The sequence below is a fragment of the Micropterus dolomieu genome, linkage group LG12 (genome assembly GCF_021292245.1).
Source record: "Micropterus dolomieu isolate WLL.071019.BEF.003 ecotype Adirondacks linkage group LG12, ASM2129224v1, whole genome shotgun sequence".
Classification (NCBI taxonomy): Eukaryota; Metazoa; Chordata; class Actinopteri; order Centrarchiformes; family Centrarchidae; genus Micropterus; species Micropterus dolomieu.
The window spans coordinates 16,363,545-16,380,961 of NC_060161.1; the positions used below are offsets into that span (position 1 = coordinate 16,363,545).

The 17,417-nt window shown below is 41.0% G+C and overlaps 2 protein-coding genes across 4 annotated transcripts in view; both read left to right on the top strand.

Moving 5' to 3' along the window:
• sepsecs (Sep (O-phosphoserine) tRNA:Sec (selenocysteine) tRNA synthase) overlaps nucleotides 1–9,794 on the top strand; it is a 13,028-nt gene extending 3,234 nt beyond the window's left edge. For all 3 annotated transcript variants that reach the window (XM_046065321.1, XM_046065323.1, XM_046065322.1), the window contains exons 2-12: nucleotides 964–1,079; nucleotides 1,168–1,322; nucleotides 1,959–2,077; nucleotides 2,671–2,829; nucleotides 3,055–3,208; nucleotides 3,362–3,464; nucleotides 3,582–3,711; nucleotides 4,562–4,653; nucleotides 6,404–6,497; nucleotides 6,668–6,758; nucleotides 8,723–9,794. In XM_046065321.1, coding sequence (XP_045921277.1) covers nucleotides 966–1,079; nucleotides 1,168–1,322; nucleotides 1,959–2,077; nucleotides 2,671–2,829; nucleotides 3,055–3,208; nucleotides 3,362–3,464; nucleotides 3,582–3,711; nucleotides 4,562–4,653; nucleotides 6,404–6,497; nucleotides 6,668–6,758; nucleotides 8,723–8,969 — 1,458 coding nt within the window. In that variant the 5' untranslated portion in view covers nucleotides 964–965 and the 3' untranslated portion in view covers nucleotides 8,970–9,794. The remainder of the gene's footprint in view (nucleotides 1–963; nucleotides 1,080–1,167; nucleotides 1,323–1,958; nucleotides 2,078–2,670; nucleotides 2,830–3,054; nucleotides 3,209–3,361; nucleotides 3,465–3,581; nucleotides 3,712–4,561; nucleotides 4,654–6,403; nucleotides 6,498–6,667; nucleotides 6,759–8,722) is intronic.
• A 3,276-nt stretch (nucleotides 9,795–13,070) lies between these two features.
• On the top strand, nucleotides 13,071–17,395 carry lgi2a (leucine-rich repeat LGI family, member 2a). Its single transcript, XM_046065122.1, has 8 exons — nucleotides 13,071–13,333; nucleotides 13,552–13,623; nucleotides 14,581–14,652; nucleotides 15,441–15,512; nucleotides 15,701–15,772; nucleotides 15,955–16,124; nucleotides 16,318–16,482; nucleotides 16,578–17,395. The coding sequence occupies exons 1-8, from the start codon at nucleotides 13,071–13,073 to the stop codon at nucleotides 17,393–17,395; spliced, it is 1,704 nt and encodes a 567-aa protein (XP_045921078.1).
• Nucleotides 17,396–17,417: the final 22 nt, after the last annotated feature.

Sequence of the window (17,417 nt, forward strand, 5' to 3'; positions counted from 1 at the left end):
AGAGGAAAGCCTTAAGCCTACTCTTAAATGTGGAGATGGTGTCTGCCTCCTGAACCCAAACTGGAACCTGGTTCCACAGGAGAGGAGCTTGATAGCTGAACGCTCTGGCTCCTAGTCTACTTTTGGAGACTCTAGGAACCACAAGTAACCCTGCATTCTGGGAGCGCAGTGCTCTGGTGGGGTAGTAAGGTACTATGAGCTCTTTAAGATAAGATGGTGCCTGACCATTAAGAGCTTTGTAGGTAAGAAGAATGATTTTAAATTCTATTCTGGATTTTACTGGAAGCCAATGCAAAGAAGTTAAGACAGGAGAAATATGATCTCTTTTCCTGGTTCCTGTCAGAACACGTGCTGCAGCATTCTGGATCAGCTGAAGAGTCTTAACAGACTTTTTCAAGCAGCCTGATAATAAAGAATTGCGGTAATCCAGCCAAGAAGTAACAAATGCATGGACTAGTTTTTCTGCATCCTTTTTAGACAGGATATTCCTGATTTTCGCAATATTACGTAGGTGAAAAAAGGCGGTCCTTCAGATTTGCTTAATGTGAGACTTAAACAACATGTCCTGATCAAAGATAACTCCAAAGATTCCTCACAGTGGTGCTGGAGGCCAAGGCGATGCCATCAATAATGAATAATAACTGATAATGAAGTTAGAGCTGATGGAATTGCATCCTTAAATTTAGCTACATTACTATGAGACAGACATCTTCAAAAAATTTTGCCCAATGGCATGTAGGTCAGCAATACAAACTCAAAAGTTATCAAACAGTGGTCAGATAAAGAGGGATTCTGTTGGAACACTATTAAATGTTCAAACAGACAAACTATTTGTTATAATACTTTTCTTTTAGCCTGCCTATTCTCTGCAGACATAGATTGCACTAATGAACTTAAACTTAACTGAATCTTCCCATATGAGAAGTGTCAGCTAATGTTAACATGAAGCTGTTTGTTTGACAGAGATGAACAGTGAAAACTTCAGCCTGAGTGAGAAGATAGTGTCGCCTTCCTACATTCGACAGGGGAGCCAGGCGCGTCGTAGCCATGAGCAGCTCATCAGGCACTTACTGGAGCAGGTAACATCCACAGCTGCCTTCATGTTGTCCTCAAGGTCACTGCGGTCACTGCAGATTCGCCCACTTTTCCCCATTGTGTATGTTGCAGGGAAAGTGTCCAGACGAGGGATGGCATGAGAGCACCATAGAGCTCCTCCTGAATGAGCTGGCTGTGATGGACAGCAATAACTTCCTCGGCAACTGTGGTGTAGGAGAGAGGGAAGGCCGGGTGGCATCCAGCCTCGTGGCAAGACGGCATTACAGGTTAGAGTTTGGCATCAACACTATAATGTTTGAATGGAGTCGCTCTGCATAATGTTGTGTCCAATTTTAAAAATGGAAATCTTCCTGATGGAATCAGCCTAATTGTAGTATCAGTCGGGTTATATACTTTATCGTAGGGCTTGACGATGTGGCCAAAAAGATTGGCACGATAAGACATTTCTTATCATTTGATAACGATAATTATCACAATAAATGTTAAATCATTGTTTCTTTCAAGTTTAAAGGCTGATTTCTGCTCTTGAGTGAAAGTTGTAGAAACCAGATGGTTAATTGTGAGTTTAAACTTTTCTTCATGGTCAGAACAAACACTTGATGCCGAACAGTGGATCACTTCACAAATCGGAGGTAGAACATTCAAAACTATTATGATAAAAGGTTTTTTCTACAAATATGCTTGAGTAAAATTAAGAAATCCTTTTTCAGTCCCTTTTCCTCAATAAAATATATATCTTAATAGAAAAATTCAGTGCTTATTAGTTTGTGATTCATATGAAGTATATTCAGAGGTACATAGAAATCTTTACTAGTGAACAGTGAAATCCGATTTGGACTTTTCACAAAGTTTAGAAAGTTGTTAAACAGTTCCTGTGGTGACACTCAGCTGTTTTTATGTAGGTTGATCCATGGCATAGGTCGGTCAGGTGACATTGCTGCTGTTCAGCCCAAAGCTGCAGGATCCAGTCTGCTTAACAAGCTGACCAATTCAGTTGTGTTGGACATCTTAAAGCTCTCAGGTATGTATTTCTTATCATTCAAACTAAGGGTGTTGTATACTTTGCAAGAACAAACAATATTTGTCCCAAATAATGTTGTAATTTTTGTTACTTTTAAACCATTGAGCAGTTGCAGAAAGATGTACTTCACCTAGAAATTAATGTTAAAGAGCCACTTAACTAATTTAATAGTACAGCTCCATAAAGCTGGGGGGATCACAAGAGAGATGAAAATAGATGCAGCAGAGGCCGAGATATCCTGACTTTAAGATGCTAGTATGGGTGGGGCTCCAAAGATGCAGGATCTTACAGTACATTTCCCATAATGCAGCTCAGTTGCATCTTTCATTAGACCATCCCTGCCTCCTAAATGCTCTGTTCTTTCAAACCCCACACCTCCAATTTGTAACATAGAATTTGCGTTTTACGTTTTAATTCCTAAGTCCAAGCTGCCATAACTCTGATGACATCATCAAGGTCATTTGAAAAAAACACAGAGGACCCAAAACAGTTCCTATTAGACCAGGTGACGAGTAAACTGTACAGGATGTGTGCCCCTTTAATTCAGGTCTTTATTTGAACTAAAAGCATTCTTTGTTTCTTCTGGCTGACAGGTGCCCGGAGTGTGGCGAGCTGCTTTGTAGTTCCCATGGCAACAGGAATGAGCTTGACTCTGTGCTTCCTGACTCTTCGTCACCGGAGACCCACGGCTCGCTACATCATTTGGCCTCGCATCGACCAGAAGTCCTGTTTCAAAGCCATGATCACAGCAGGTGATAATGACCCCAGTGTGCGATGTGCTGTCACTCTTGCATCCCAGGACACCATTCACAAATGTTTGATACACCAAAATTCAGAAACAGTGGCACGTATGTCTTTGTTGGTCTTTGCACTTTATGTTCGCATTTTCACCCCTGTGCTGGCTAGACGTGAGCTTCTTCCTCATTGAAACCCGAGTGCTTCTGTGGTTTCTTGCTCATATCGGATTGTTTTATTAGGCTTTGAACCAGTGGTGGTGGAGAATGTTCTTGAGGGTGATGAGTTGCGGACAGACTTGGAAGCAGTTGAACGCAAGATCAAGGAGCTCGGGGACGAAAACATCCTGTGTGTTCACTCAACAACATCCTGCTTTGCCCCGCGGGTACCAGACAGGTCAAATGTTTTCAGTTTCCACCTTAGGCTTTTATAGATTCCTTGGTAGTTGATTTACAAGGAATCGGATCACATGAAGTCTGTCATCAGTTATTTAATCAAAGGTAGAATTTTTAACGTTTCTAAATGTACTTTTGTTATCTTTGCTCGTAGGCTTGAGGAGCTGTCTGCTGTGTGCGCCAAATATAACATTCCACACATAGTTAACAATGCATATGGAGTCCAGTCGTCCAAATGCATGCATCTTATACAGCAGGTTGGTAGCACTCTTCCCCAATCTGTGTCATTTGCATTTAAGAAGTAGTAGACTACTCGAGCTTGTCTTTAATTGTACAGTAATTACATGTCCTTTCTTTAATATGTCTTTCATCAGGGAGCTCGAGTTGGAAGAATAGACGCCTTTGTGCAGAGCTTGGACAAGAACTTTATGGTTCCAGTAGGTGGCGCAATAATCGCAGGTTTTGACGAGTCCTTCATACAAGAGATTAGCAAGATGTACCCAGGTGAGTACCAACACTAACACTGGCTAAGATTTGTAAAGTGAAATCATGATAAAATGGTATGTAAGTGTAAGTACAAATTTATAAGTCCTGTTTTACCTGATGTATTCATGTAAATATTTACTGGGCTTTACCTTATTGAGGACACACCTTCTTTATTTTTACAAAACTTTTATTGTTCTTTTGCAATTTTATTGCTAGAACTTTCTCTATATGTTGAGTTTGGGGATATGAACCCAGTAAAGACATATGAATGAAGTCAATTCATGAGAATTAGGTGATGAAAAAGCATGAATGATACTTAAAGGAAAAAAAGGAAAACTGATACTGAGCGAGAGTAGGCCATCCTTAGGGATGGGTATTGATTTGAAATTTACCTGCGCCACTATGATACAGGAGTTTTGGTGTTGATATTAGAAGGATCTTTATTTTTAGGAATATGAAATGTTTTTAAAAAAATAAGCCAACTCTCTGAGATTCTTTAAAGTCTGCTTTTATAAAAAGAAACTATGTGATCAAATAATGCGTAAGCAAAACTAAGAATCTGACCAAGCATTCAATGCCAGTTTTTGATTCTTGACAGTTTTTGATACTCATTGTTTCAAACACATTTCGGTCAGTACTGAGATCTGATCCCCAGCCCAAGCCCTCACCCATGGCTGCTCAGTTTCGTTTTTTCTTGTCATTTACAAACAGTGCGAGAAAACTGATACCTGGTCTGCCAAACATGAAATGCTTCTCATTTCCAGCCACTGATGCTCCTTTTATTGTTGTTAAAAAGTTAAGCTGAGGAGTGGATATCTAATTTCTACAGCTGCTTTAGCAAAGTCCCTTCTTGGCCTTCTTTGTCTAGGTCGAGCATCAGCCTCACCTTCCCTTGATGTCCTCATTACCCTCCTCACTCTGGGAGCCAGTGGCTACAAGAAACTCCTGTCAGAAAGAAAAGTGAGAGCCTGCACACATCACCTTTTTATATGGCTAAATATTTTAATATATTGGTATAAAACGCACTGCAGCAATGACGGTCTTGTATTGTAGTTGGCCTGAATATGTTTCTCTGCGTGCTGTGTCAACATCTTTCCCCTGAAGATGGGGGAAAAAAAACACAGCTTACATAAGTTATATTGAATAGCAGTGCTTCGCATGCTATGACTGTGTGCGCATAGCTCTTTGCTTACCTGCAGGCTGACTGAGGAATGAGCTTTGTAGAGGGAGGAGTATGCTACAGCGAGATAAAATTGATCCTGAAGTTTCAGAAAACGTCCCCCCCCCCGGTGGCTCCCTGCTTTAAAGCAGAGTTGCTCACAATGCAGCATCCCCCTCTTCAAATGGTAGGCACTGCAGCATTCTCTCACCTCTGAATTGCTGTACCTTAAATGTACTGGACTATATCTGGTTCGGTTGGCGCGCAGACCTCGGGAAGATTCGGAAATAAATGCCTCATTTACATCTATATCTAATTTTCTGGCATGCACTAGACCTAAACTGAAAAATTACCTTACTGGATGGCATGCAATACCCAAATTCCATTAGAATAAAACCGACTCCGTAGAAGAAGTGTATCTCTAGGAAATTCCTCTGGCCTCTCGCATGACCCAACTCCATCAAGGCTTATTGATTTCTCTTGGTCCACATTATCCATAATTAATGTACAGGACCAGTTTTCCATATTGTCTGCAGAACTGAGTGATTTCCTCACCCCCCACCCTTCAAAAGCTTTAAATAATTCAGACATTTCATCTGTTGAGATGAATTTACAGCCTTGTGTTCTCACTTTAGAAAATGTCGAGATATGGAAAAGAAACCAGCAGATGATGTTTGTTTTTTTGTTAAGGATGGGACTTGGTCATCACACACACACTTATTGTCTGCAGAGTCGTTGCCATGCACGCACTCCTCCACTTGCCGCCCCTCCTCTCCAGCGATGATGAAGTCACCCATTGTTATTAGAGAACAAGGGACACTTGGAGACACTTGACATCATTGAAAGGCTATTTGTGTTTGACTCATGACAGAAAATATTTTCCTCCTTGATGCTTTTAAATTAGAAACGTATGAGTCAGCAGAGTACGGCGAAACACCACAAACACACACACACTGTTGCAGAGAGCAGATCCTTTTTAATCTGCGACGCTTCACTGGAGAATCTGGCCCCGGTAGCCAACGACAAAAACACTGCGATTTGTTTGTTGTACAGCTTCTGCAGCAACAGAACTCCATCTCCCTTATTCAGTCTTCCACACACTGCTTTGAGACTCTGAGCTAAACACACTTTGGCAGCGTGTTTTAAACATGTGGATGTTAAAATCTCAGGATAAATGCATGCGTTCCCTCCTCTCCTGCCTCTCTAATTGATCCCAGAGGTGGATGTAAGACGTGACTAGAGATCCTGGCCAGAGATGGAGAGGAAGTGGACACATTACTCTTGCTGATGCTTGAAGGGAAACGCTTACTGTCAGGCAGGCAGTGGAAAGAGAGGAGGGTGGCGAAGGAAGGGGTTTGGACATGGACCTGCCTGCTTGTGGGTAGATTTGCTTGATTAGCAATAAAAGCAAGGCTGCTGCTGCTAAAATAAGGCTGCGGCGGAGTGAGGAAAAAAGCATTGTGTTGCTATTTATAGTTCTTTTGCGTGGCCCCTGCTCCCTCCAGTTCTGTCTCTCCATGCATCTCTTCTCTGTATCTGCATGTCCTGCAGGAGATTTATTCGTTCCTGGCTCAGGAGCTGAAGAGTCTGGCCTCTGCACACGGAGAGAGATTGCTTCACACCCCACATAACCCCATTTCATTGGGTAAGCTCAATGTAACCAGCAGGTCTACACACTGTGTCTGTGTATTTTGGTTTATTTTGGCGGCGGTTTAGTTGTGAAAGCTACATTTCTGACCCTGTATTAATACATGTCTTTTAATCCTGAATATTTCATGTAATCATTGTGTGTTGGGTGTGGCACCTCTCCTCCAGCCATGTCCCTGGATGGTCTCCAGGCCGATAGCGACAAGGCAGTGACTCAGCTGGGCTCCATGTTGTTCACCCGGCAAGTGTCAGGAGCCAGGTATGAAAACTTCTGGCCTGAAAATGGAAACATGGGGAGGGGATCTACAACAAGAGGTTGTGGCGGGGTGTGTGTGTATGTTTGTGTGTGTGTGTGTGTGTGTGCGTGCGTTGGGGAGAGAGTCGGCATCAAAGCAGGGTTTGTCTGTCCTTAAAAATAAGGTGATGCGCTGTGCGTTGCCAAACAGAATGGTCAGTGGAAATAAGCAATCAGCCAGATGGATCTGCTGAATATGGCGGGGCAGAAACTACTTTAGATGATTAGACCGGCCATCCTAATTTAACAGGATGCTTCCATTACGATCCGCAGAGCGATGTCGTTTCCACAGGGACAGCAGGCGCAAACTGTGACGCAGCTTTGACTGCCATGTTCTCACTCCCACTGGTAGTGTTGTTTCTTAGCAGTAGGGAGGAGGATTTGTCAATTCTTGCTTTGTTGCCTTCTGCCTCAGTCACTCTTGGCTGCCAAAACGCAGCATTTCAAGTTGTTTGCTGTTCCCATTTTTTTACCCCTGCAATAGTTTTTGACCAAGCATAGGAGCACATCTAAATATTTAAAATATTTGAATGAATGATTTATTTGGGTCATCCTGTCATGCTTGTTATTTGTTGTTCAGATTTTAACCCACTCGTGGCTCAATTGCATTTTTAAAAAAGGCATCAAAGAAATAGCCTTCCTTCCCCACTCTACTGATTTTCTGTCCGGTGAACATTTTCCCGGAGTCAGAGTGCAGAGCTGACTCAAAAATCTTTGTCCTTGTATCTCAGTAGCATACTTAAATACATGCTTCTAAGATTTATGCTTCAATGACACATATGAATCTTTGTCATTAATAGCACTATACGATACATGTTTAATAAATAAAGTATCCTCAGTTCTACCCATGAATACTGTGTGAGGGAGCTGGCTTCATTCACATTAACGATGAGCTATTCTCTTATCCAGCAAAACGCATTAATGGAGATCTACATCTTATTACAATGCATTTCTCTAACATAATGGTTTCACTCTCATACGCACAGTCCTAAAAGCTAGCCAGTAATTGATTTCACATTAAAGTGAGTCTAAACTGTGCTGACAGTGGTGAAACACAACCAAATTTCAGAGGCATGCATATTGTTTACGGTATTGCAGTGTTTTTTACAGCTCAAAAGCAGTTTGTCGCTTCAAATACCCACCTGTCTGAAACACTTTCAGGTTGCAGTGCGTTGGTAATACAGAGCTGCCTCGTGTCTTTCGTTTTTTTTTTTTTTATCAAAAAAAGGAATTTACCTTTCTGAATGAAGCTTTTAACTTTGCAGAGACGACCACTAGCAGCCCACTTACAAGGTAAAACTATATTGGGTCTCAAATGACACAAATATGAGTCTGTCACATGTACCTGGCCAGTATGACCTCCATTAAAAAAAATAAATAAATATTAACAATAGATCATATGACTTGTATGTGACAGGGAGGGGTTGCTTGTAGTGACGAAGCCACAGTTTCACCCGACTGCAGTTACCCTCAGTTCTCTGTGCATGCTTTGTAGCATGTTTCTGTTTTATGGCCCACAACTTTTCTGTTTTTAGTTCACTCTCACCTCTCATAGTGTCGTTTTTGGCAGCTGTTTTCATCAAAAAAGCTCTCAAACCCCACTAAACACTCCCTGCCAAGCACTAGGGCTGAACAGTGAATCAGTATATTATACAAAATCAAAAACTTTTTTGTGCTGCTGCACTCATGTTGAGTACAAAAAAATGAAACCTTGCTAATTAGAGTTTGTTTGCTAATGGTTAGTTTTACCATGTTATTGTAAATAATCCAAATAGTCAGATTACTGGTATCCTGTTTAAATAATAGTTGTTTTTCAAGTGAATAGCTTAAGCTTTAGGTCACAGTTGGAAAAAAAGAATAAATTCTAGTTGTTTCCCTGTATATTAAATAATCAATACTGCTCTGTTGTTTTAAACACATTTCTCTAGGGTAATACCGCTGGGCAAGGAGCAGACCATAGGCAGACACACGTTCCGTGGCTTTATGTCGCACTCCGAGGCGTACCCATGTCCTTACCTCAACGCTGCCTCGGCTGTGGGTATCACTCGTGAAGATGTGACACTGTGCGTCAAACGGCTTGACAAGTGCCTGAAGGCCCTGAAGAAAGAGGGAAATGCGGCGAAAAGTACTTCCCCAGTACTTCCACCGTGCAAGGAGGACAGTACTGAAGGATGACTGAGCAGAAATAAGAAAAGTAGACAAATGATTTCTACTTGGTTTGAGCCCTCTGCTGCCTGCACTCTCTTCATGCCTGATTTGTGTATGTTTTGAATGGCACTTGCTGATGGATTATCAATCCAGACATTGACTTGAAGTCTGCAGCAGCAGGTGGCGATGAGACTGTGTGCAGGCGTTCATTACAAACCACAATGACACAAGCTGACATCACTGCTTCATTCCCTTCTCTCTGTGAAGGAGTGCTAATTAGTAGATACTGACACATGCTGATTGTTCACCACTGATCTAAAGTTAGGCCAAAGCGTCTGAAGAGACTGTTGCATTGTTGTCTGTATATGTTGAAATTGCTTGACTTTGTATTGGATTTTTTAACACCACAAATAGATTATGGATCTACCATTTACAATGGCCTTTCCTGTGTAACATTTTTCTTATCTAAAGCCATCCGCAGGGCATATTAGATTAAATATTCTATTAATTAGCCAGTCTTTCAGTTTGAAAGCATTGCGATAATTCTATTTTGGAAATGCATTAGGATTTTCCACTAATTGATATATGAAACGATAAAGCATTATAATGTAATACATTGTGCCACATTCTTCTGCAGTATGTTGTAATGTGATACAAATGCCATTACCCATTAACTCCATTTGCACCCAGTGTGTTGGACTAGCTTATTGACTTTCAGCCTCTGGAACAGATTGCAAGGAAGATAATCAATGAAGTGCACCAAACAAAGATCGCTCACTGTGTTTAGTAAAGGATATGTTAACCTGTACTGTATGTAACATTAACAATTTAAAAGATAAGTGCAGTAGCTAACAGTTCTACTATTTTTTTTTTACTGTTACACGGCGTAGGACGAATTTGGATTTCAGTCATAATTTCACAAGGGGAATTGATCTTTAACCACACAAGTCTCCTCCATGTTTGCAAGGTTCTTGAGTCTTGTCTTATTCCCTCTGCTGATTAAAAAGCAGAGCAGGCAGTGCCCTGAGGCACAAAAAAGACTCCTCCAAAAGCCTCTTTGACGGATGACTGATCTATATTTCGATCAAGGTTGATCGCTCTTTGAAAAGCTTGGGGCACATGAAGTAAATGCTGCTGCATGTTCCCGTGTTCAGACACCCGTACGAGGATCAGAACTGGAATCACCGGCTGTTCATAATTGCTGCATCTGTGCTGGGCCCAGGTGTCCTAGGGTATAGCAATGTACAGTCAGTACTGTCAGTTTTCTACTGCAATTACTAAGGCAGGTCTGATAGCATGCGTAGCAATAGCAGAAGCAGAACCCATCCACCCTGCGGCCTTTGAAAGGGGGCTGAAGTCGGATAAGAGAGCTGGATCAGCACTATTTTTTCAATGTTCCCAGGCTGTACTGAACCATTAACAAAATTTAGACGAATAACACTGCACTGTGACGGTGCTGGTACAGTGCAGCACTTTGAAAAGCAGAATTAAGAAATAATCAGCTGTAGATGATTTTGACTGCCTGATCCTGCGTGTGCAGCTCTGCTCTTGGTTAACATGAACTGAACTGTTGAGCAAAGGTTTGTCTTTCAGTTCTGTCTCCATTCCCTGTCAGCAGTTTGCTAGACTACCCCATTATTTTTGCTGACGTTGCAGAGATGCTAGGGGGATCAAGAGTCAGACACACTTTTTTTTTTAAAGGACCCCCTCTATTGATCAAGTCTGCTGCAGTGTGTAAATCAGAAAAGGGCTGCCAATGAGAAACCTGCACAAGGCATCAGTCTTTTTTATTATCAGTGTGATTTGATTGTGTCAAGCACTGCAAACCATTCAGGTGTATAAAACAGGAAAGATTATGGAGAGAACAGGCCACATTATGTTGGATTAGGTTTTTCATCAGCAATTGAAGTGTTTTCCCAATCTTAAAAAGGCGAGCCTCTTGTTTCCCTTAAACCCAAATGATTGTTTACCTTCATCCCTCCTCACCAAAATAGACTGCCCTTAAAAATATGCCTCCTGAATCTGCACAACACACTCAATCATGAGTCTTAAGTACCCCAGGGATGCTGCTGGATGACAAATGGCCCTTCGCTCCTGGCCCTCAGCAGCTGCCAGGTAGAGTTCAGTGATGATGGAGTGCCAGAGTGGCACAAACAGGGCCATAGATTAACAGGGTGTTACCAAAAGGGCCCCGAGACGACAAGCTACCAACATGGTCATGGATTACCAGACAGGTACCATAGGGATATTTGCTCCAGCTGGTATATAGAGACCAACCAGCCTCTTCAGCTTCTGTGTTCTAGTATTGGGCTCGTATTTATCTTTACAGCAAAGTAGGAGGATGTCTAGAGCCCGTCATTTTTATTTTATTTATGGTATCAGCAAAACATGCTATTATAATTTTCATTTTATTTGTGTGAAATCCGTTATATCTCCAGTAGCAATTAACATGTCAAATGTATAATACAAAAAGCCAAGAAACATGAGACAGTTGTCTGAAACTAAAATAAAAACCAAACTGGAGAGTGGTGACAAATGCAGACAATGAAGATGCATGGAAACATAATCAGTGGCAGCTTCTTTCTTGTTGATTCTGTTCTTGATAAATGTCAATGAATAAAAAACAAAAAAACATTAAGTAAAAACGAAGTGTATGCAAGTTTGGTGATTTTTTTATTTTATTTGTGATCTTGTCAAAACCTACAAACAAAGGCATAGATGCATATCAAATTCAATGTGGGCCCATGTTACAGCTTTATCTGGCAGCACAGATGTGGCCCAAGGTGCACAGTTAAGAAACGGTATTGAGATTTGGCAAATAGAGGACAGATGTGAACTGTGTGATTTGGGAAAGGAAGTGATTCACATTTTCTTTTGTATGATAATGTAATGATTTAAGTTATGTTTCATCATGAAATGTGCAAAGCCCTGAAATCATCTGGTGTACAGATGATCAAAAATAGCTTAATTTTGATGAGTGTACGTTTGCTAACTTTGTCTCCCAAGCCTAGAAAAGAAGGCAAGATGGATTATTTAAGACAATGAAGTGTGACTGTTCATTATGACAATTACCTGAATTGGCTTCTCTTTTTTTTTTGGTGGTGTTTTAGTGCATATGTTGTATTCTGGATCTGGTTTATTTGAATTTGTGGTGTCTTGAAATCCCACGTGGGCTTCATTTATTTATGCATTAATTGAAACTAAATGCAAATACTGTAGCAGGTTAAAACTACCTTATTAAAGACATCCTTCAGATAAGTTATCATTAGAGTCGTTTAACAGAGCACCAGAACTCTTATATAAATATCTTTTATGCTTTGGATATCCAGTAGGAGTAAAAGTGAAGGATTCTTACTTCTATCTGTCACTGAAGTTCCTCTTGTAGCAGTTTAATATATACGCCCCCCCCCCCCCCCTACCTTATATTGATAAGTGTCTCTATGGAAATACTGCATAGGTAGTGTATACTTTGACTGCATATGCAACCACTGGGATCTCTGTATTTAGTTAGATAGTTCTACGGCTGAGCAGCTCTGCTTGGACCGCCAGAGAGGCGCTGTCCGTGGTGCTGCAGCTATGCGCCTCTGAAAGCGCTTTATGGAGGAGGGGTACGGTATAGCTTACTATATGTTAAACTGTCCTGTTTAACATTATATCACTTCAGTCAGTTTGCCTTCATAAAGACATTTAAATATGATGCCTTTCATTCCAACATATATATATTGTAAATCACTGCCAGAAATAACGGAGATATGTGTCTAATCATGTCACAATTTGCCACCAAATGTGCACGTGTATATAACTGACGTCATCCGAAATGTATTTTGGAAATATATAAACGCATGGTTAACAGCACGCATTATATCTGCTAATATAATGAAACTACATTTTGATAAATGCAATATATATTCAGAAATAGGCGTTTGCTTCTTTGAAAGCAACATTAAGTGTGTGTGAAACGTTACCAGATCATCTGTGGCAGCCACAGATGCAGCCCTCTATGTATGGTGCGTAAGGTGGTTTTAACCAACAGCTATCCGACTGGAGCTCTGGCATAATAAATAATTAAAGTGGACGGAGGGGAGCTGCAGCTGATTTGCTGATGTCAGGGAGCCAGTGCAGCATTTCATGGTGCAGGGTGTAAACGCGCGCTACCATCTGCCTCGATCGGTGCTCCAAGAAAACCTCACACATGCAAGCCCGGCAAGAAAGATGCTGCCAACTCTCAAGATATGGGCATTGTTTTCTCTGTCGCTCTGTTTTCTGTCTCAACCGGGTCATTTGAAGAAGGTTTTCCGATGTCCTTCAGCATGCAGCTGCTCCAGGGAGTCTATCATTTGCGTCGGGTCCTCCTATGTCCCAAGGATTACCCCCAACGACATCAGTTCTCTGTGAGTAGCCTCTATATATTATCTTTTACGAAACCCATGTGTAATGTTCGGAAATACAGGAATATGAAGTTTCATTTCAGTTGTCCCTTGCTGTATTTTATAATGTACACCATCTGAGCTGATGTTGCAAAGCAACGCCGTCCTGATCCCTCTCCACCTTTTCAGCTTTGTACTTGCTTGGTGGCTTTCTGTTCATCGTTTCTGCTTCTTCCTTCCAGGAGCATCATCAATGGGACTTTCTCCGAGGTCAAAGAGGCAATGTTTGCTCACATGCCATCTCTCCAGTTACTGTAAGAGTACTTCAACTGCGTGTCCTTCCTCTGATGCGATTTTAAGATTTGCCCTTTTCTTGTAGCAAAGGCTCTTTTTAGGATTGATTTCAAACTGGTGACTTAAAAACTTAAGTATAGCCTGTCTTTAATGTTAGTGTTTAACCTCACTAATGCACCAGACTGCACACCCTAATAGTTAATAGTGAGCTGACAGTCTATTGACTGACTTGCAGCAATTATGAACACACACACACACACACACACACAGTGTAGGTTATAAAAAATAGCCATGGCATTAATAGAATTAATTAATTAAGGATTTTTATGCTATTGAGGCCCACCTATGCCAAGCAACTAACTTTGTTGTGCATTACTTTAACACACATAGGCTACAGTGAAGCAGATTTTAGGTATGTTTTGCACATGTTAAAGCAATGAGCAAGGTTTTAAAAGGGTTGGACCGTTGGACATTTACAATGGAAATTTGGTCAGTGCTGTCCCATACCAGTGTACTTCACAGAGGCCATCAACCTACTTGTCCTAACACACACGATGATATTGTGAGTGTTCGACTGCGGTCACAGCTTAGTGTAGTTGGGTTTTTTTTTAACATTCCTCTTGGAATTGACTATTTTTAGAAGTTAATTTGCTTTTATATATGTTGCATCTTGATTTAGGGGTTATACCTTATTTTGTCTGGTAAGAGTTGTTTTTCTTGACATTGTCCACTACCACAGTCTGCTGAAATGGCAATAGAGGTCATAAAACATGATAATATAATTACTTGTCCCAATCTTGATTTCCCATGTGTTGGTATTGAATTGGACTGAGACCATTTGGCTCGATTTTGGTGACTTTCTTGAGTTAATTGCTAAATCACAATCTGAGAATTTTCTTTTTTTTATTGTTTTTCAGACAGAGGCATAAAACAGTACATCATGTTGGTGTGAATGTGTATTTTATTATTTATTACAGACTTTTGAATTCCAATTCTCTTACAACTGTGAGGGATGACGCATTCTCAGGACTTCCACATCTGGAGTATCTGTAAGTTCTTCTATTGGTTTTTTTCTATGTTTTTTTTGGCTGCACAGCATGTGTACAACATTTATATAAACAGTTTGTAACTGCATACAACAGCACATCTTGTCTAACATAGTTAAATAGTCTTCTAGGAATGTTGTTATTGGCATGAGGTTATGTGGTTAAAATGGTCTTACAAAGTAAACGAGGGAGGAAAGTATCTACTGTACACCCTCTAGTGGTTATATTTTTACCAGATCAGATTCTTTACTCATTTCTACACAACCAATTTCAAAAATAAGTATTACATATCTGTATCAGTATTGTTGTTGGCATTGCAGGCATTTTGGAAAATACTTATAGTTTCTATTTTACACACTTCTTTATGAAAAAGATGTAATCTAATAATCACCAGAATATATGGACATACTGACCAAAACCTTGTTAATTACAAAATCAACAAAACATTTGAATCTCATCGTAACCCCAAATAGAACCAGTTAAACTGCAATAGAACAGTTTCTGTTTCTTTTCTGTTTTTGCAATTTTGTATTAAAAAATAATTGTATAAAGTCAATTAGTTTTGTTATAAACTGCATGAAATTCACCAGAGGGGGACTTTCCCTTCCAGTTGACAGAAACAGGCAATGTATGATCACTCTGGCTATATGCAACATTATTCATGAAAAAAAACATTACTGATTAAAAAGTACAATGTTTTTTTTATACACAATTACTTTTAGTCAGTATGGAAGTTAGGGAAGTGTCACTAAATCACTAAATCCAAAATGCTTTTTTGTTATCTTCCACAGGTTCATTGAGAGTAATAAAATAGAGACTGCATCCAAATATGCCTTCAGAGGACTCAGGGACTTGACTCACTTGTATGTTCCAACATTTAAAATTTCTCAAAGACCGTTAAAACCTCTATTTTTTAATATTTATTTTCTTAAAGTAATTTTTAATATTCAGAAATTGTGGACCACTGTAAGTGAATGCATTTTCTTGTAATGGAAATATGATATTATTATGCCATTCTGTGTCTGTATTGATTTATTGCCATTGTTTCTAGGTCTTTGGCAAACAACAACATTAAAGCCTTGCCCAGGGACATCTTCATTGACTTGGACTCACTTATAGAGCTGTAAGTTTGTTGCACAAGTGATAGAAGAATAGTGCAAAGGGCACTGTTTTGTTCCTCATGACCTGTGTCAAGAACTTATGTTGGCACATTATGTTAAGAAATATCTTCTTCATCTTCCAAGGTACATTCTAGCTAGTCTACTTTGTTTCTCTGCAATGACATACAGTACTCCTCTCCTGCAGGGACCTGCGAGGCAATGCCTTTGAGTGTGACTGCCGTGCCAAGTGGCTGATGACGTGGCTGAAGAACACCAATGCCACAGTGTCGGATGTCGTGTGTGCCGGGCCAGAGGACATGAAGGACAAGCGCCTCAATGATATGACCAGCCTGCACAACGAATGCGTCTCAACGGGTGAGAAACACCTGAGCCAGCTGGCCTTGTCTCAATTCAAATTGTCATCAGTGTTAGGTAGCTCAGCCAGGTTATCCGAAGAAATGTAAAGACAATGCAAAAGTGTAGTGTTCTTGGTTCATCCTTTTTATGTGGCTTTGCTTTTAGAATTGTGTTTGTAGAAAATGTCAATTCAGAATCTGCCTTTCCACAGATTTCGTCCTACATCAGTCCGTGGCATCCGAGTCTTTGTCTGTTGACACATTCAGCTATAAGAATGATGTGTATGTGACTATTGCTGCTCCCAGCTCAGACAGCTGTATGGTTTTCCAATGGGACCACATAGAAATGAACTTCAGGACTTATGATAACATCACAGGTACGGCAATGCCTTAACAAACTGTCTCCGCATACCCTGTTTGAGTTTTACCCCCTTGTTATCGGCATGTTTATTTCCTTTTCCCTGCCTCCAAGGTCAGTCCATTGTGGGGTGCAAGTCAGTTGTCATCCAGGACCAGGTGTTTGTCATCGTGGCTCAGCTCTTTGGTGGTTCCCACATCTACAAGTTTGATGAAGACCAAAGCAGGTTCAGCAAGTTCCAGGACATTGAGGTGTCCAAGATCTCCAAGCCCAATGACATTGAGGCTTTCAAGATTGGCTCAGATTGGTTCTTTGTGATAGCCGACAGCTCGAAAGCGGGCCTGTCAACCCTCTACAAGTGGAACGATAAGGGCTTTTATTCATACCAGTCGCTACATGAGTGGTACCGCGACACAGATGCAGAGTTCTTGGACTTGGATGGGAAGGCCCACCTTATCTTGGCAAGCCGCTCACAGGTCCCCGTCATCTACCAGTGGAACCGGAGCAACCAGAAGTTTGTCCTGCAGGGCGAGATCCCCAACATGGAGGATGTTGTTGCTGTAAAGCACTTCCGGATCAAGGAGGAACTCTACCTGGCAATGACACGCTATATTGGTGACTCCAAAGTTCTACATTGGGGTGCCAAAGTGTTTGCAGAGATCCAGGCCGTGCCCTCACGAGGCTCCATGATTCTCCAGCCTTTCTCCTTCAAAGAACGTTACTACCTGGCCCTGGGAAGTGACTACACCTTCTCGCAGATCTACCTATGGGATGATGAAAAGAAACTCTTTGACCGCTTCAAGGAGGTGTACATTCAGGCACCGCGCTCCTTCACTGTGGTTTCCACTGACCGCAGGGACTTTGTTTTCACCTCTAGCTTCAAGGGAAACACACAGATCTTTGAGCACATCATCATTGACTTGAGCTTGTGAGGGGTGGTGCCTTATTGCCCCT

Bases quoted from the DNA above. Each gene is read 5' to 3' on its own strand.
- lgi2a (XM_046065122.1), top strand. From the start codon at position 13,071: ATGGTGCAGGGTGTAAACGCGCGCTACCATCTGCCTCGATCGGTGCTC. The intron at 14,653-15,440 runs GTAAGTTCTTCT...TATCTTCCACAG, and splicing joins CTTCCACATCTGGAGTATCT to GTTCATTGAGAGTAATAAAA. The intron at 16,125-16,317 runs GTGAGAAACACC...GCCTTTCCACAG, and splicing joins CAACGAATGCGTCTCAACGG to ATTTCGTCCTACATCAGTCC.